Here is a 13956-nt window from a genome sequence, read left to right as displayed (position 1 = left end):
GATGCTTATCCAGCCCGATTGGGGCACAGGATGATCCATCACGCTCCATTCTGCTGTGGATCCTCTGGGGGCCCAGGGCCAGCTTTCTCTCCCCCTGCTGAGGCCCTGGGCCAGGCCTCTTTCTGGGGGAGGGAGGGAGGGAGGGAGGAAGGGGACTGGCTCTAGTGCTGCATAGCATGCAGCACACTGACAGGGAGCCCCAGCACCCAGAGATGCAGCTTCATTAACACCCCTGGCTGGGTCACTAACAGACCTACAGCTCTGCTGCCACATACAACCAACATTGCCTGTAGTCTGTTTATGTTTAATTTCTTATTACTCATACTTACATATCCTGTTTATTGGAGCATCATACATTTATTTCACTTTTGAAATTTTACTTGAAGATGTAATAAACCGTTATGTAGGTTATTGGAGGTCTACGATTCTGCCTTTGCCCTGAGAAGGCCATAATGTCAGCACTTAATACACATTGTGGACATAATGGATCAGTTCAATGGACGCTGCCATGACCACTGTGCCATTGCTTTGACTATGTTCTGGCTATTCTCACATAGGAACTTCATAGGTCCCGTGTAGCTCAGTTGGTAGAGCATGGCGCTCGCAACGCCAGGGTTGTAGGTTCGATTCCCACGGGGGCCAGTATGAAAAAATGTATGCACTCACTAACTGTAAGTCGCTCTGGATAAGAGCGTCTGCTAAATTACTAAAATGTAAAAATGGAGGAAAGATGTTTAACATGCTTTTTACATTTGTATCACAAGCCATTTTTGAGCAATTCATGATGAAATTTGCAATGTTAGACCTATAAATGCCTCCAGTAAGACACTGATCTGTGAACTGTACAAATATATCCATGAAAATATATTAAAACAAGAGGTATTTGTTTGGATAGAGCCAGGGATATGTTTTGTATTATTCTACAAAGGCTTACTGCAACACGTATAGCCTATTTAGTTTCCCTTACAATAAAAACATTAGTGTAATACATCTGATCAATTTCATTTATAGATTTGACTAGTAATAGAGTTATAGTAAGTAATACACTCCAGTTACAGCTTCTCATAGGCTCAGGCATGGGAGGCGGAGACCCAAAGTCAACATCAGAATCAAATGAAGACCCCACATTGATCATTCAAATTTAATCACCCTCTTCACCCTCATGCTCATCATTCAGTTCATTCAAATTCAATTGTAGTCACGGCACAATGATCAGTTTCTATCTGGTTTCTATCGCCCATTCATCCATTGACGTCATTCATTCAGTGAGGAAAGCGACGCGTTAGTGCCTGGGTACCAATGCCCTACGGCACATTTGTCTTGGCCCCTTAAGGTAGTAATAGATGTAAAATAAAAACTACAACAGGTAAACAGCCTCTAAATACTTTTCTGTTTGTGATTTCTTTTAAATCTGACAACTGAGCAATGTAAAATACCAATAGTTAGGAAAAGTCAGGGATGGAGCAGGACGTTGCTTTTTTTATGCAGATTTGTTTTATTTACAAAATCAAACGTCAGTGGCCGTTGGCCTATTTGGTATTTATTAGGATCCCTATTAGCCACTGAAAAAGCATCAGCTACTCTTCCTGGGGTCTACATGAAACATGACAATACATAGTACAGAACATTATTAGTCAAGGACTGAAATGCATAGATTTAAAACGTGACACACAGTCTGCATATCAGTACATACACACATATCTAGGTCTAATACATAGTACTGTGTAAATTACAATACAATATATATAAAATGGCTGTGTCTCTTCACAGTCCCCTTGGTGCAGTAAGGTGTTCTTTTATCTTTTTTTAAAACTGGCTGCTGTTCAAGTGTTAAGCTATTTACAGCTAATAGGACAGTTAGGCTCATCACTGCTGGAGATGATGAGTAACAAGAGAGGGAGGAGCTACACACACACTGCGTGAGTAACCTGTCTCCACGGAAACAGAGAAGCACAAAGGTGCTGCAGGATCGGGCCTTTTGCCTTTGTTCAGGACTTGTGATGATAACCTTTATCTGTCATATTTCTCTTGCGTGTTCTTCTCCCAATCTGATTTAAAGGTACATCTTGTCTGCACACTGTGTTCAACAGTAACCCTGAGTGTGTGTGTGTTTGTGACCTGCAGCAACAGCTGGAGGAGGAGGCAGCAAAGCCCCAGGAGCCGGAGCGGTCCATGATCTCTCCCCCGCCCAGCGAGGCCAAGCACCGTAGCCTGGTGCAGATAATCTACGATGAAAACAGGGTCAGTACCATCGTACACACACACACACTTACTGCTTTCTCTCTATGTACACTACCAGTCAAAAGTTTGGACACACCTACTCATTCAAGGGTTTTTCTTTAATTTTTACTGTTTTTTATATTGTAGAATAATAGTGAAGACATAACTATGAAATAACACATATGGAATCATGTAACCAAAAAAGTGTTAAACTAATTATTTAAATAGCCACCCTTTGCCTTGATGACAGCTTTGCACGCTCTTAGCATTCTCTAAACCAGCTTCACCTGGAATGCATTTCAATTAAAAGGTGTGCCTTCTTAAAAGTTAATATGTGGAATTTCTTTCCTCCTTTAATGCATTTGAGCCAATCAGTTGTGTTGTGACAAGGTAGGGGGGGCTGTGTGAATCAGGCCTTCATGGTCGAATTGCTGCAAAGAAACCACTACTAAAGGACACCAATAATAAGAAGAGACCTGCTTTGCCCAAGAATCACGAGCAATGGACATCAGACCGGTGGAAATTTGTCCTTTGGTCTGGAGTCCAAATTGGAGATTTCTGGTTCCAACCGCTGTGTCTTTGTGAGACGCGGTGTGGGTGAACGGATGATCTCCGCATGTGTATTTCCCACCGTAAAGCATGGAGGAGGAGGTGTTATGGTGTGGGGGTGCTTTGTTGGTGACACTGTCTGTGATTTATTTAGAATTCAAGGCACACTTAACCAGCATGGCTACCACAGCATTCTGCAGCGATACGCCATCCCATCTGGTTTGGGCTTAGTGGGACTATCCTTTGTTGTTCAACCGGACAATGACACAACACATCTCCAGGCAGTGTAAGGGCTATTTTACCAAGAAGGAGAGTGATGGAGTGCTGCATCAGATGACCTGGCCTCAACAATCTCCCGACCTCAACACAAATGAGATGGTTTGAGATTAATTCGGACGGCAGAGTGTAGGAAAAGAAGCCAACAAGTGCTCAGCATATGTGGGAACTCCTTCAAGACTGTTGGAAAAGCATTCCAAGTGAAGCTGGTTGAGAGAATGCCAAGAGTGTGCAAAGCTGTCATCAAGGCGAAGGGTGGCTATTTGAAGAATCTCAAATATAAAATATATTTTGATTTGTTTAACACTTTTTTGGTTGCTACATAATTCCATATGTGTTATTTCATAGTTTTGATGTCTTCACTATTATTCTACAATGTAGAAAATAGTAAAAATAAAGAAAAACTCTTGAATGAGTAGGTGTGTCCAAACTTTTGACTGGTACTGTAATTATGTGTGTTTCAATCAGTGCTTGGGGCTGTAATTGCTGTAATCAGTGCTAATCACCTCACTGTTGGCAAATGTTAGAGTACATGTAGCTAGCTCTCCCCTGTGTCTCATTGAGTACGTTTACATGCACACTAATAATTTGATATTGAACTGATTATGGCAATAGTCGTGTAAACACTTTCCTCTGCTCATCTAAATCAGCGTAAGGTCAAAATGGAAGTAGGCATACGCTGATTAAAACACCTGGTTTTCGGAGATATCTTTTGAATTAATAGTGTAAACAGCTTAATCGGTGTTCTGGTGGTGCATTTGATCTGCGTATGTACCGGTAGCGCAAGCCTACCTCTAATGTGCGAGTGAAGTGAATTCGGTATGCATCTTAGAAATAGTTTTCACATACAAACTTTATATGTCCGAACTCAGAATCAAATAGGCTTCGCAAAAATAACATGGTCGCTGTGGTAGAATGTTTATTTTGATTGGCGATTTCCTGCACAAGTCCCATCAGGTAGCCTGATTTCAGATGTGTCCATGTAAACAGGATTATTAGGGAAATCTTTCTTCTTGCAAAGCATTTAATGTAATTATTGTGTGCATGTAACCAACCATGCTCATTATGGCCATAGTTGTTGGCGTGGTAGTGATCTAAGATAATGAACAAAACCATTACCAAAACGGCGACTCATTTTGAATGAATGTTGCTGTCTTACTGTGTTATTTTATTGGATTTCATGCTGTCTTTTTGGGTTCACAGAAATGGGTTGAATGTAAGTGTTGAGATTGAGATGGAAGCTGTGGAGGAAGTAGACTGGGAGCATCTGGATGAAGTGCAGAAGAAGTCTGTCTGACAGCTCTTTGATGATGAAACACTAGTATGGTAGACTGTCACTTGGCTTCTCCCTCAGAAAATAGGAATCATGCTGTTTGAGAACGTATTTAGCAATTTGGAGGGCACATGGAACATACTTTCTTTTTGTTGCATTCTGCTATGACAATGATTGATATTCTGTGAAGAGATAAAAAATGTGTGAGCTCTCTCATTGCTATTACTTGGCTCAATAGCACTATTCAAACGCCACTGTCAATAGAGAGTTGGAAAGGCTGTATTAGAAGGTATTCATCCATTAGCCTCCCAGTCTTATTGCAAGACCAGGCAAAGTCCTCCTGACTGAGTGTAGTCTGCCAAAGGTCAGCATAGTTTAGCAGGTGAATAATTTTTTTTTGGCTGATTTATTTTTGCGTTAACATTTTTTGAATGTAAAAATGTCATACAGGTCTACGTCTACCAATGTAGTTTGTTTTGATGAGTAGAATATTATTTAGTAGTAGTTAATGCATTAATTTCCAATGCTCTTAGTCCACCTAGTGGTGAGCACTGCTCCATGCATACACATACACAAAACTGTAAAATAATGTATGTGTAGATTGCAATGGTATATCGTTGTAGGGCGTCTTCTCCCACTCATTATGCAGACTCCAGATGGTCCTAAGTCCTGTATGTGTAAGGGCCAGGACAGTCTTTATTTTACTCTTATTATTATCTATCCTGATGCCTACACTTTACCCTGCCTTCATGTACATATCTACCTCAAATACCTCATACCTCTGCACATTGATATGATACTGCTACTCCCTGTATATAGCTCCATTCTTGTGTATTTTATTTTATTCCTCTAGTGTTACAATGTTTTGTAATTTATTTATTTTACTCTGCATTGTTAGGAAGGGCTTGTAAGCAAGCATTTCACGGTAAAGTCTACACCAGTTGTATTCGGCGCATGTGACAAATCTAATCTGATTTGATTCAATGGCCTGGTCAGAGTCTTCTAAAAGGTCAACTCTTAAAATAAAGTAATCTTCTATTATATAATAGAAAATATGTAATTATCTGATAGAGACCTGCTGACGACAATAGTACTGTATACCTTTCACCCCATATACTTATCAGCCCAGAGCTGAATCATGATGGCATGACTGAATCCATGCAGCAGGAGTTTGCTGAGCACACAATTGTGATGATCTCAAAGCCTGGAAGTGTGTGGATGACTCGTCCAATGTCCCTGACCTCTGGAACGCTTCACACTACTCCGAGTTGGCCTAGCACTGAATGCTGCTGGGCTGAGCCCCACCACCACCACACTGGCCTGGCCCCACTCTCTCTCCAGACTACGTAAACAACAATCTGACCTAATTACACAATATTTTAGTTCTGTGTTCACCGAGATTACACCATTGTATACACAGCCCTCTAGAAGTCCCAGCCCAAAATGGTGTGGCACTGTGACTGATGGTATGTTGGCATATGTATTATGCAGGGAGGTGTATGGGAAGAAGGCAAGGTAATCATGTAATTTATGGATATGTTCTGCCCTCTTGTGTGTACCTGCATGGGTGTTGATGTTTGTCTTCAGTCCCTTGCCCTCCTCAGCCTTTGTATAGGATACTCTAGTATTGTTGGATGGGTGTGTTTGTGTGTCGGATGGGTGTGCGCTTGCGTGTTTGTGTGTGTCGGAGAGGTGTGCGCTTGCGTGTTTGTGTGTGTTGGAGGTGTGTGCGCTTGCGTGTTTGTGTGTGTTGGAGGTGTGTGTGTGTGTGTGTTTCAGCACCTGGCTGTAATTACTCCAGCCTCAGTAGGAGCGTGCCTCTCAGTCAGGCCTTGTGTCACTGGTGTCATCTGTCCCTGTGGGCTCAGTATCGCCTCATCTCTCAGAGACAAGGAGACACCCACAGGCCTTTGTCAGTGCCACAGGCGACGCCACTCATGTTCACTCATCTCATATTAGAAAATGGCTGCCTTGGACAGATACTAGAGAGACAACCGTGACTCACTGGAGCTGCACTATCATAGTCCCTTGTCACGCACACATGGTACAGAGAGAGCCCTCAAACCACTGCACCTTCATTCTTTGGTTGTAAACCCTCTCATTTTCATTACGTATCTTTTATGATGTAGCCCATATTTACCTTTTCTACAGATGGAAAATGCTTCTGTCACTTCTGTGGGGGAAAGAGCAGCTCAGTTAGTTTTCTGTTCAAGTGGCAGACCTCCTGTCTAAGCACTAGGGGGCATGTTTCAGGTGGACTGGCCTCACTCACAATCACTGGTAATCTCATGTCAGATGTGATCGGTTGAGATGGATTGGAGGAGGAACTGTAGCGTGTCAAAGCTCATGTTGATCAACACGGTGTTGTCATTTCCCCCTCTTAATTTAGCTTACGCCTTTATCCCCTTCTCTTTGTTGCTAATGCCATTGACTATAGTCTTTGATATCCTTAATCTGGGGAATACAATTCATGGCAAACAGGCTGCATTGCAGATCTTTATCAGGACAATATGATGGACATAAAGGGGACAGTCCTAATCAGGAAATGTCAACATGTAGAGATGTTTCCAGTTCTCCCTCTTCTCTCACTGAGGATTAAAGCCCTGTTAATTGCTGCTCATTAAACAGTCCTTAACAGAGATGGTTCTCTGAGGTAATATTAGTCATCATCTGCAGAATGTTACACCTCTTGGATGAGGAAGCATTAGAAAGAAAGGAAGAAATAAAAAGTAGTCAGAGGTGAAGATAATAGAGGGTCATTTTTCTGAGTGGAATTCTTAAATATTACCTTTTATCTGTGTCCCTTCCCCTTTTAACTGCCCATTTTTAAAGGAATATGCAATGTGCACTCACTCCCTCTCTTTCAGGCACACTGCTTTGGTTACTGAGGGAAATGAACTGAGATGGAAAGCAATAGAGAATGCTGTGTCATTAAGTAGGAGAGAGAGAGAGAAGAGAGAGCGCGACTGAGCGAGAGCGGCGACAGAGAGAGCGGCGACAGAGAGAGCGGCGACTGAGACAGACAGACAGACAGAGAGACAGAGAGAGACAGAGAGAGACAGAGAGAGACAGAGAGAGAGAGAGCCTGAGCGAGAGGTCAGCAGGTTGACGTTTATTGTCATCAATCTTGCCCTGGAGGCAGAACTGAGCGACTTCTGCTAGATGGGCCAGATGAAAACAAAAATGTGATTTCTGGTCTTAATTTAAGGTTATGGTTAGGCATTAGAGTTGGCAGTGTGGTTAAGGTTAGGTTTAAAAACAGATGTAATGACTTTGTGGCTGTGCCAGCTAGAGACCTCTGCAGAGCTGCCTCCAGAACAAGATTCAGGGACACTGCACACAGCATGTGGCATGGCTAAATATAAATGTATAGAGCTCAGCTGAGTAGAGGTCATCTGTGACAGAGGTACAGAGATGGGGTTGTGCTTCTTTTCTCCACAATCACTGCCGACCAGTTCTGTTTTATCTCTTAAGCTTGTGTAGTGAAACCACAACCTAAGCACGCTGCAGAGGTGAGCTCTTTGTCTCTGTTTTGTCAGATGTTCCTTATAGAGAAGCACTGCAGCCATACAGTCCTGCGCACTCTCTGTCCCAGTCTCACTCTTTCTCTTGCTCTCGCTCTCCCACTCTCCCTCACCTGCTTGCTCTCGCTCTACCTCTCTCTGTCCCTGAGTGTGTGCTCGGGAAGGTGAGTAATCTTTTCTCCGGTAGAAGATGATAAGAGAGAGGGAGCTGAGGCGAGTTTCTGCCTTGTGTTAAAAGCTCTAAAAATAGTTGCTGCACCCAGAGTGCCCATCCAAACGTCATTCATTGAGTGAGCAAGCTGCTGCGTTGCCGTGGTGATGGGAGATGTGAGGCTTTGTCGTTAATATGTGCTGAGTATGTTTATGTGTGTTCTCTCCTCAGAAAAAGGCAGAGGAAGCTCACAGGATTCTGGAAGGACTGGGACCACGAGTTGAACTGGTGAGCCTCTGCTGTTTTCTCACCTCTTAATGGTCACCTGAATAAAATATCTAGCAACTCGTATTATTTGACCGTGGGAAGGAGGGATAAGTAGCACAAGAGGAGGATTAGAGGGAGGAGAAATATTGAGGAGGAGGAGTTTGTCTGGATCGAAAGAGAGCCATCTGTAGCAGGGGGTGTAGGGAGCAGGCCCTGGAGAGAGGCCGAGGTGTGTTTAGTTATTCTGTTCAGGGATGAGAGTGAGAGATGGATGGACATAATGATGGCGCCGTCTGTCTGAGCCAGACACGGCGAGTGTTTCATCAATGTGCTGCTGATGCCTGGAGGAGAGGATCTTACTGACAGTACTGTATATTATCAGTCGGAGTCAGACATCATACTTGCTGATTTGGGTTTGACAATAATACCTAATGTTCGCTTTAGTTCTCTAGTGGAGAACAACAAGTTCAGATTCAAATGTTTGACCCATGGAAGCAGTTTGTCGTTCATTGGGTTCATCAACTTTTAAGCTCCCTTGTGCCCCGGAATTTTGTTTGTTTGTTTGTTTTGGAGCCAAACGAATACAAATTGTACCCAAAGATGGACTCCTTCACTTATAAGTCTGTTCTCACTCTGTACAGTCCAGTCTCTTGAGAAGGGCTGAATTAGGGTGTCATGTCCTCAATGTGCCCACTGCTTGTTGTTGTCAGCTTGGCACAGCATTAACAGTTATATAGTACCTTGGAGCTCAGGGCGATGCTCAAATTAGCCTCACAAAGGGCTTTGTTTCACTCTGTTTCATAGACATTGATTTATATGGGCTTTTGAATTAATAATAGATTCAGTAATAATTGAATTTAATGGTTGAGTTATTGATTGATGGAACCCCAGGTTTTTCCCCAGGAATTTTTAACGTGGTGCTGCTATTTTTTTTAAATTACATAATGCTGCAGCCAATACACAAAGTGGTGCAGCACCCCTCTTACATTCTTCGGGGAGAACCTTGTACACAATGTGAGCCAAAACCTTTTGTTGAAAAACACGTGTATAAACCAGTATGATATCACACCATCATTTGTCTTATGTCAGACTCTGTTGTTCAACATCTTATAGGTAGAATGTAATGGGTCAACTGTGTTGCGGTGACACCAGGCAGTGTGCAGAGAAGGGAGTGTAGAAGCTGTAAAAGTATGTTTAACCCTCTAGCGTTGATGTTTCTTGCTGCTGTGAAACTGAATTCTCACCTCTCGCAGCATCACTAACCCTTTCATCTGTTTCTTCTCTCTCCCAGCCTCTGTACAACCAGCCCTCAGACACCAAGCAGTACCATGAGAACATCAAAATGTAAGTTAGCCCGCCCTCTGGGGAAAGGGACTGGGTTTATGCTAGTGTGTGTGTGTTTATGTCATCTGTCGCTGTAGGCTCAGTGTGATTGCTATGGTCCTAAATGCCATTACTGCACCCCTCCTCATGTGCCCCAGAGAGTCCCATCCCAACAAACGGCCACAGAAAGTGAATCACTTGGTGTTGACCACGTGTATGGTGTCTTGATAGCCATGATAATGTGCTGAAACAATTCTTTAACCTTGTGGTCTGTGACAACACATTCAGATCATGTTTCTGTGGAAATGAATTTATACAGTTATGCACTTACATTTATTACTATAGCAACTTAAGTGAAGGATTTTAATTTTAATGCAGAAAGTGCAAATGGGGAAAGTGAAATGGCCGCTTGAGGTTTAACTCTTAGTTGTCAGTGGACAATGAGTTAGATGGTAAGCCACTAGACATCCTGACCTCTTACCTTCACTGCTCCTCTGTCTCCACTCCGTTTGATCCCAGCACTGTTTGATCAGTATTATTGCCTCAAAGCAATTAGCAGAAAGGGAGTGTGTGTGTGTGTGTGTGTGTGTGTGTGTGTGTGTGTTATTAAATACTGCGGTATAGCTTTGATCCACCACAATTGACTTCTTTGTGCACTTAACCGGTTTGATAACCTTGGCACCCGTCCCTGGTAAGAAAGATGAGTACCTTGGATTCATGGACACCACCTCTACATTTCTCAGGAATACAGTACATGCTTAGTGTTGAACAAAATGAACTTTAGAAACTGTCCAGAGCAGCTAATCTTTCCCTCCACCATCTGGTGTCCGGAGCACAATGCCATCTCTGTCCTTAAAGGACTTAATCTCTCAGCCCTGGTCTGCCTGCCAGAGACGGCGGAAGTAGGGGCGCCGGGGGCATAGCCGCCCTCTCTGGTTTGCACACCTTTTTGAAGTTCAGATGGGAACAGTAATAGTAAGAATAGTAACTGAAGTCTGGACTGACTGTAGGGCTCACATGTAGCCTATTATAATATTAATTCCTGCAGAATTAATGCAGTATTCTTGCAGTAAAATTATAGACCAAATGTAAATTTTGTCTCGGGAACAGGAGTGGCGAATATTATTTATTTATTTATTTCAGCATCTTGAGAGAATGCGGATACGCGCTAAGAAACCGTGTTGTATAGCCTAAACATGCTATATATTTTTTCTGCAACATAAAAGCTGACATTATTTCATTTTCAACCACATAAAATATGCATTCAAGACTAACTGAAATACAGTACTATCAGAAACATGTTGGATCGTTTTCACATTTTATTTTCCTTGAAACCAGTCAAACTGATGTCATTTGGAAATTTTGCACAGAAAATCTCCCTGGTCACTAAACGTCCTCGCTCTGCAAGAGAAGCAGAAATTAAATTGAGAACTTTACCAATGTCAAATAGATTGTTGATGATGCTTTCATTCTATAAATTTATTATATTATTCTGGTGAGCAAGGCTATTTAGTATTCTACAGCATGACAGAAGAGAGGCTGTATATCTAATAAACATTTTTCTAATTACAAGACCAAATTTGTATCTGAAAAATATGTAAATGAGGCATAAAAAAAGAAAAGCACAGTTAATGACAAGATAATTCCACTGTGCAATTGTTGTGGTTGTTTATGATATAATAGTCACATTATCAATAAATAATCTTAGTATGGTGAAAAAATAAGGCTTAGTTAATTCATTTAGACTTAATTTTCAACATATTGGTACAGCCTAACTGATAAAACGGCACAGTTTTGATTTGTAAATTTCAAATAGAGGATAGGCTAGCACATGATATATCGTCTTGCATTTAACGATGGATCGTCAATGTTAAATAAATTAAAAATGTATTTAATCATACACTGAGTGTACAAAACACAAGGGGGGAGGTGTTCTTAATGTTTTGTGCACTCAGAGTATATCGGCCCAACCCTAGTGTCTACTGTTCATATGTGTGTTATTGTCTGTCTTGTCTGGATGTATTAGGCCTGTATCTCCGCCTGTATTGTGTCTATGCACACTGAGTGATATTGTTTGTTTTTGTTTATGTACGTGTCTGCGTGTGTGGGAGAGTGAATCAGTGAGTTTAGATATTTGTTTATATAGGAACATGTTTTGATGAAGAGGTCACCGTGTCCTCTTACAGTATCTTTAGACTGCTTCTGTGCTGTTGTCTTCTGCTTGACACACACACACACACACACACACACACACACACACACACACACACACACACACACACACACACACACACACACACACACACACACACACACACAGGCATGTGATGTGACTATGGCATCCAAGCTGGCAGTCTAGTATGGACATGTTCGCCTCCAGACCACCCCAGTCCCCAACTCATTACATTCAGTCTTACATGAAAGGTATTTTGTTTTCCACAACAGCATAAATATCTCTGTCAGACTGACAGGTCAGCCCACATGTTAGAGTGGTGTGGGAAGAGTGTGGCACGCATGGAGATTTGGTGAAGTCACAGCTCGGAGGTGTGAAGAATGACCTTCCAGCCCCCAGACAGTAGCCCTCCCCCTCCAAACTCCAACCACACACACACACACACACACACACACACACACACACACACACACACACACACACACACACACACACACACACACACACACACACACACACACTTCTCCTCTATGCACCTCTAACATCTTATTACCCACTACTCAATATAGAACTCTGGCTGTCTGTGTGTGTTTTTGTCTGTCTTGTGTTCGGCCTAGTATCTCCGCCTGTATTGTGTCTATGCACACGGAGTGATATTGTGTGTGTTTGTATATGTGTGTGAATCAGTGTTCATATGGGTCTCTATGGGTTTATTTTAATGTGAGTTTAGATGTTTGTTTATATAGAAATGTGTAGATGGGGGTGTCTTTATGTTTTAATGAAGAGGTCACAGTGTCCACTTACAATATCTTTAGACTGCTTCTGTGCTGTTTTCTTCTGCTTGACACGCGTGTGTGCGTACACACACACACACACACACACACACACACACACACACACACACACACACACACACACACACACACACACTAGTACAGCCTTACTTACTTCCTGCTGTCTGTCCTTGCCTGTGACCTGGGGGCCTGGATTCCAGCTGATGTGACTAATGTTGAATTAGATTACATTAATCAGGAGGAACGTGACCTTACAATTGACAGATTAAGTGTCAGGAATAAAACGTCATCTTTCACCAAAGGCCGAGTTAACGGAGGGAGCCGCTGCCTAAGCAGATTACTGCCCTGGCCTTTATTTGAAGCCATTGCCGGGCCGGACCAACTTTAAAAGTTTGGCTCCTCTTGTTGTCCACCGCACCCCCCCGAAGCGATTTGGTGTTTATCGACTTAGGGACTGGAATTGTGTGTGTGTGTGTGGGGGGGGGGTGTAATAAAGTTCAAACCTGGACAGCAGGACATGTAAGCTACTCCGTGTGCTCACAGAGGCTTATTGCTGTTGACATAAGCGCGCAAATCATTGAATGTGCGGGTTAGAAATACACGTTTTTATTCTTCCCAAACTGTCAGAAAATGTAATTCAAATCTTTCTGTTGATTTTCCTCTCAGTTTCTTTCTTACTGTCCCTTTCCATTTATCTTTCCTATGTATCCCTCTTTCTCCTTTCTTCACCCTTCACAGAAACCAGGCGATGAGGAAGAAGCTAATTCTTTACTTCAAGAGGAGAAATCATGCTCGTAAGCAGTGGGTGAGTACAGAACAGTGTGCTTCTCTGCTGGGACTACTCTATGACAGATGGCTAGATGTAAACTGGGCCAGGAGCTCCTTGAAGAGAGTCCGTGTTCCACAGACCAAAATGAAAAGAGCTCTAGGCCCTTGTGCCCTTCTTTAGTAACACTGTAGCAGTAGCTACTCCTATGAAGTGTTGGACCACAGCTATTATGGCTTTTGAAAAATGAAAGGTAAAAATAAAATAAAGGAGATGTCTCTCTGTGATTCAGCTCTCCCAGGACTTTCTTCTTCTCTGTCACATCAAGTCTGCTTCCTGTCTGGTTAGGAGATGGTAGATGGTACAGGAGATGCACCACTGCTCGCTCTGTGTGTGTGTGTCAGTGATTGAGCAGGACCAAGGCAGCTGGCAGGGCTATAAATAATCCTGCCATCGATCGTCCAGGCTCTGATGTCAGAGTTAGGCAAACATCCTCAATCACCCGCCTTGACAGAAAATCTTTACCACAAATCAAGCCCTTACTTTTCCTGTGGAATATATTTCCACAGGGATACATTATGTGTAAGAAACATGTTTCACATCAGTAAAATGACATCCTCAACAATGCAGGAGAATTGTG

At 42.6% G+C, this 13956-nt stretch overlaps 1 protein-coding gene and 1 non-coding gene across 11 annotated transcripts in view; both read left to right on the top strand.

Moving 5' to 3' along the window:
- Positions 1-13956, top strand: part of LOC121550292 (nuclear receptor corepressor 2) — a 119615-nt gene that overhangs the window by 63015 nt on the left and 42644 nt on the right. For all 10 annotated transcript variants that reach the window (XM_041862496.2, XM_041862495.2, XM_041862494.2 and 7 more), the window contains exons 6-9: positions 2125-2241; positions 8225-8281; positions 9552-9604; positions 13289-13355. In XM_041862496.2, the coding sequence (XP_041718430.2) occupies positions 2125-2241; positions 8225-8281; positions 9552-9604; positions 13289-13355 (294 nt within the window). The remainder of the gene's footprint in view (positions 1-2124; positions 2242-8224; positions 8282-9551; positions 9605-13288; positions 13356-13956) is intronic.
- On the top strand, positions 568-642 carry trnaa-cgc. Its single transcript has one exon. It is a non-coding gene; the product is annotated as a tRNA-Ala (tRNA).

Source organism: Coregonus clupeaformis, chromosome 18, assembly GCF_020615455.1.
Source record: "Coregonus clupeaformis isolate EN_2021a chromosome 18, ASM2061545v1, whole genome shotgun sequence".
Lineage (NCBI taxonomy): Eukaryota > Metazoa > Chordata > Actinopteri > Salmoniformes > Salmonidae > Coregonus > Coregonus clupeaformis.
Note: the sequence above shows the minus strand (reverse complement) of the source record. Positions and strands in the feature narration are given on the sequence as shown.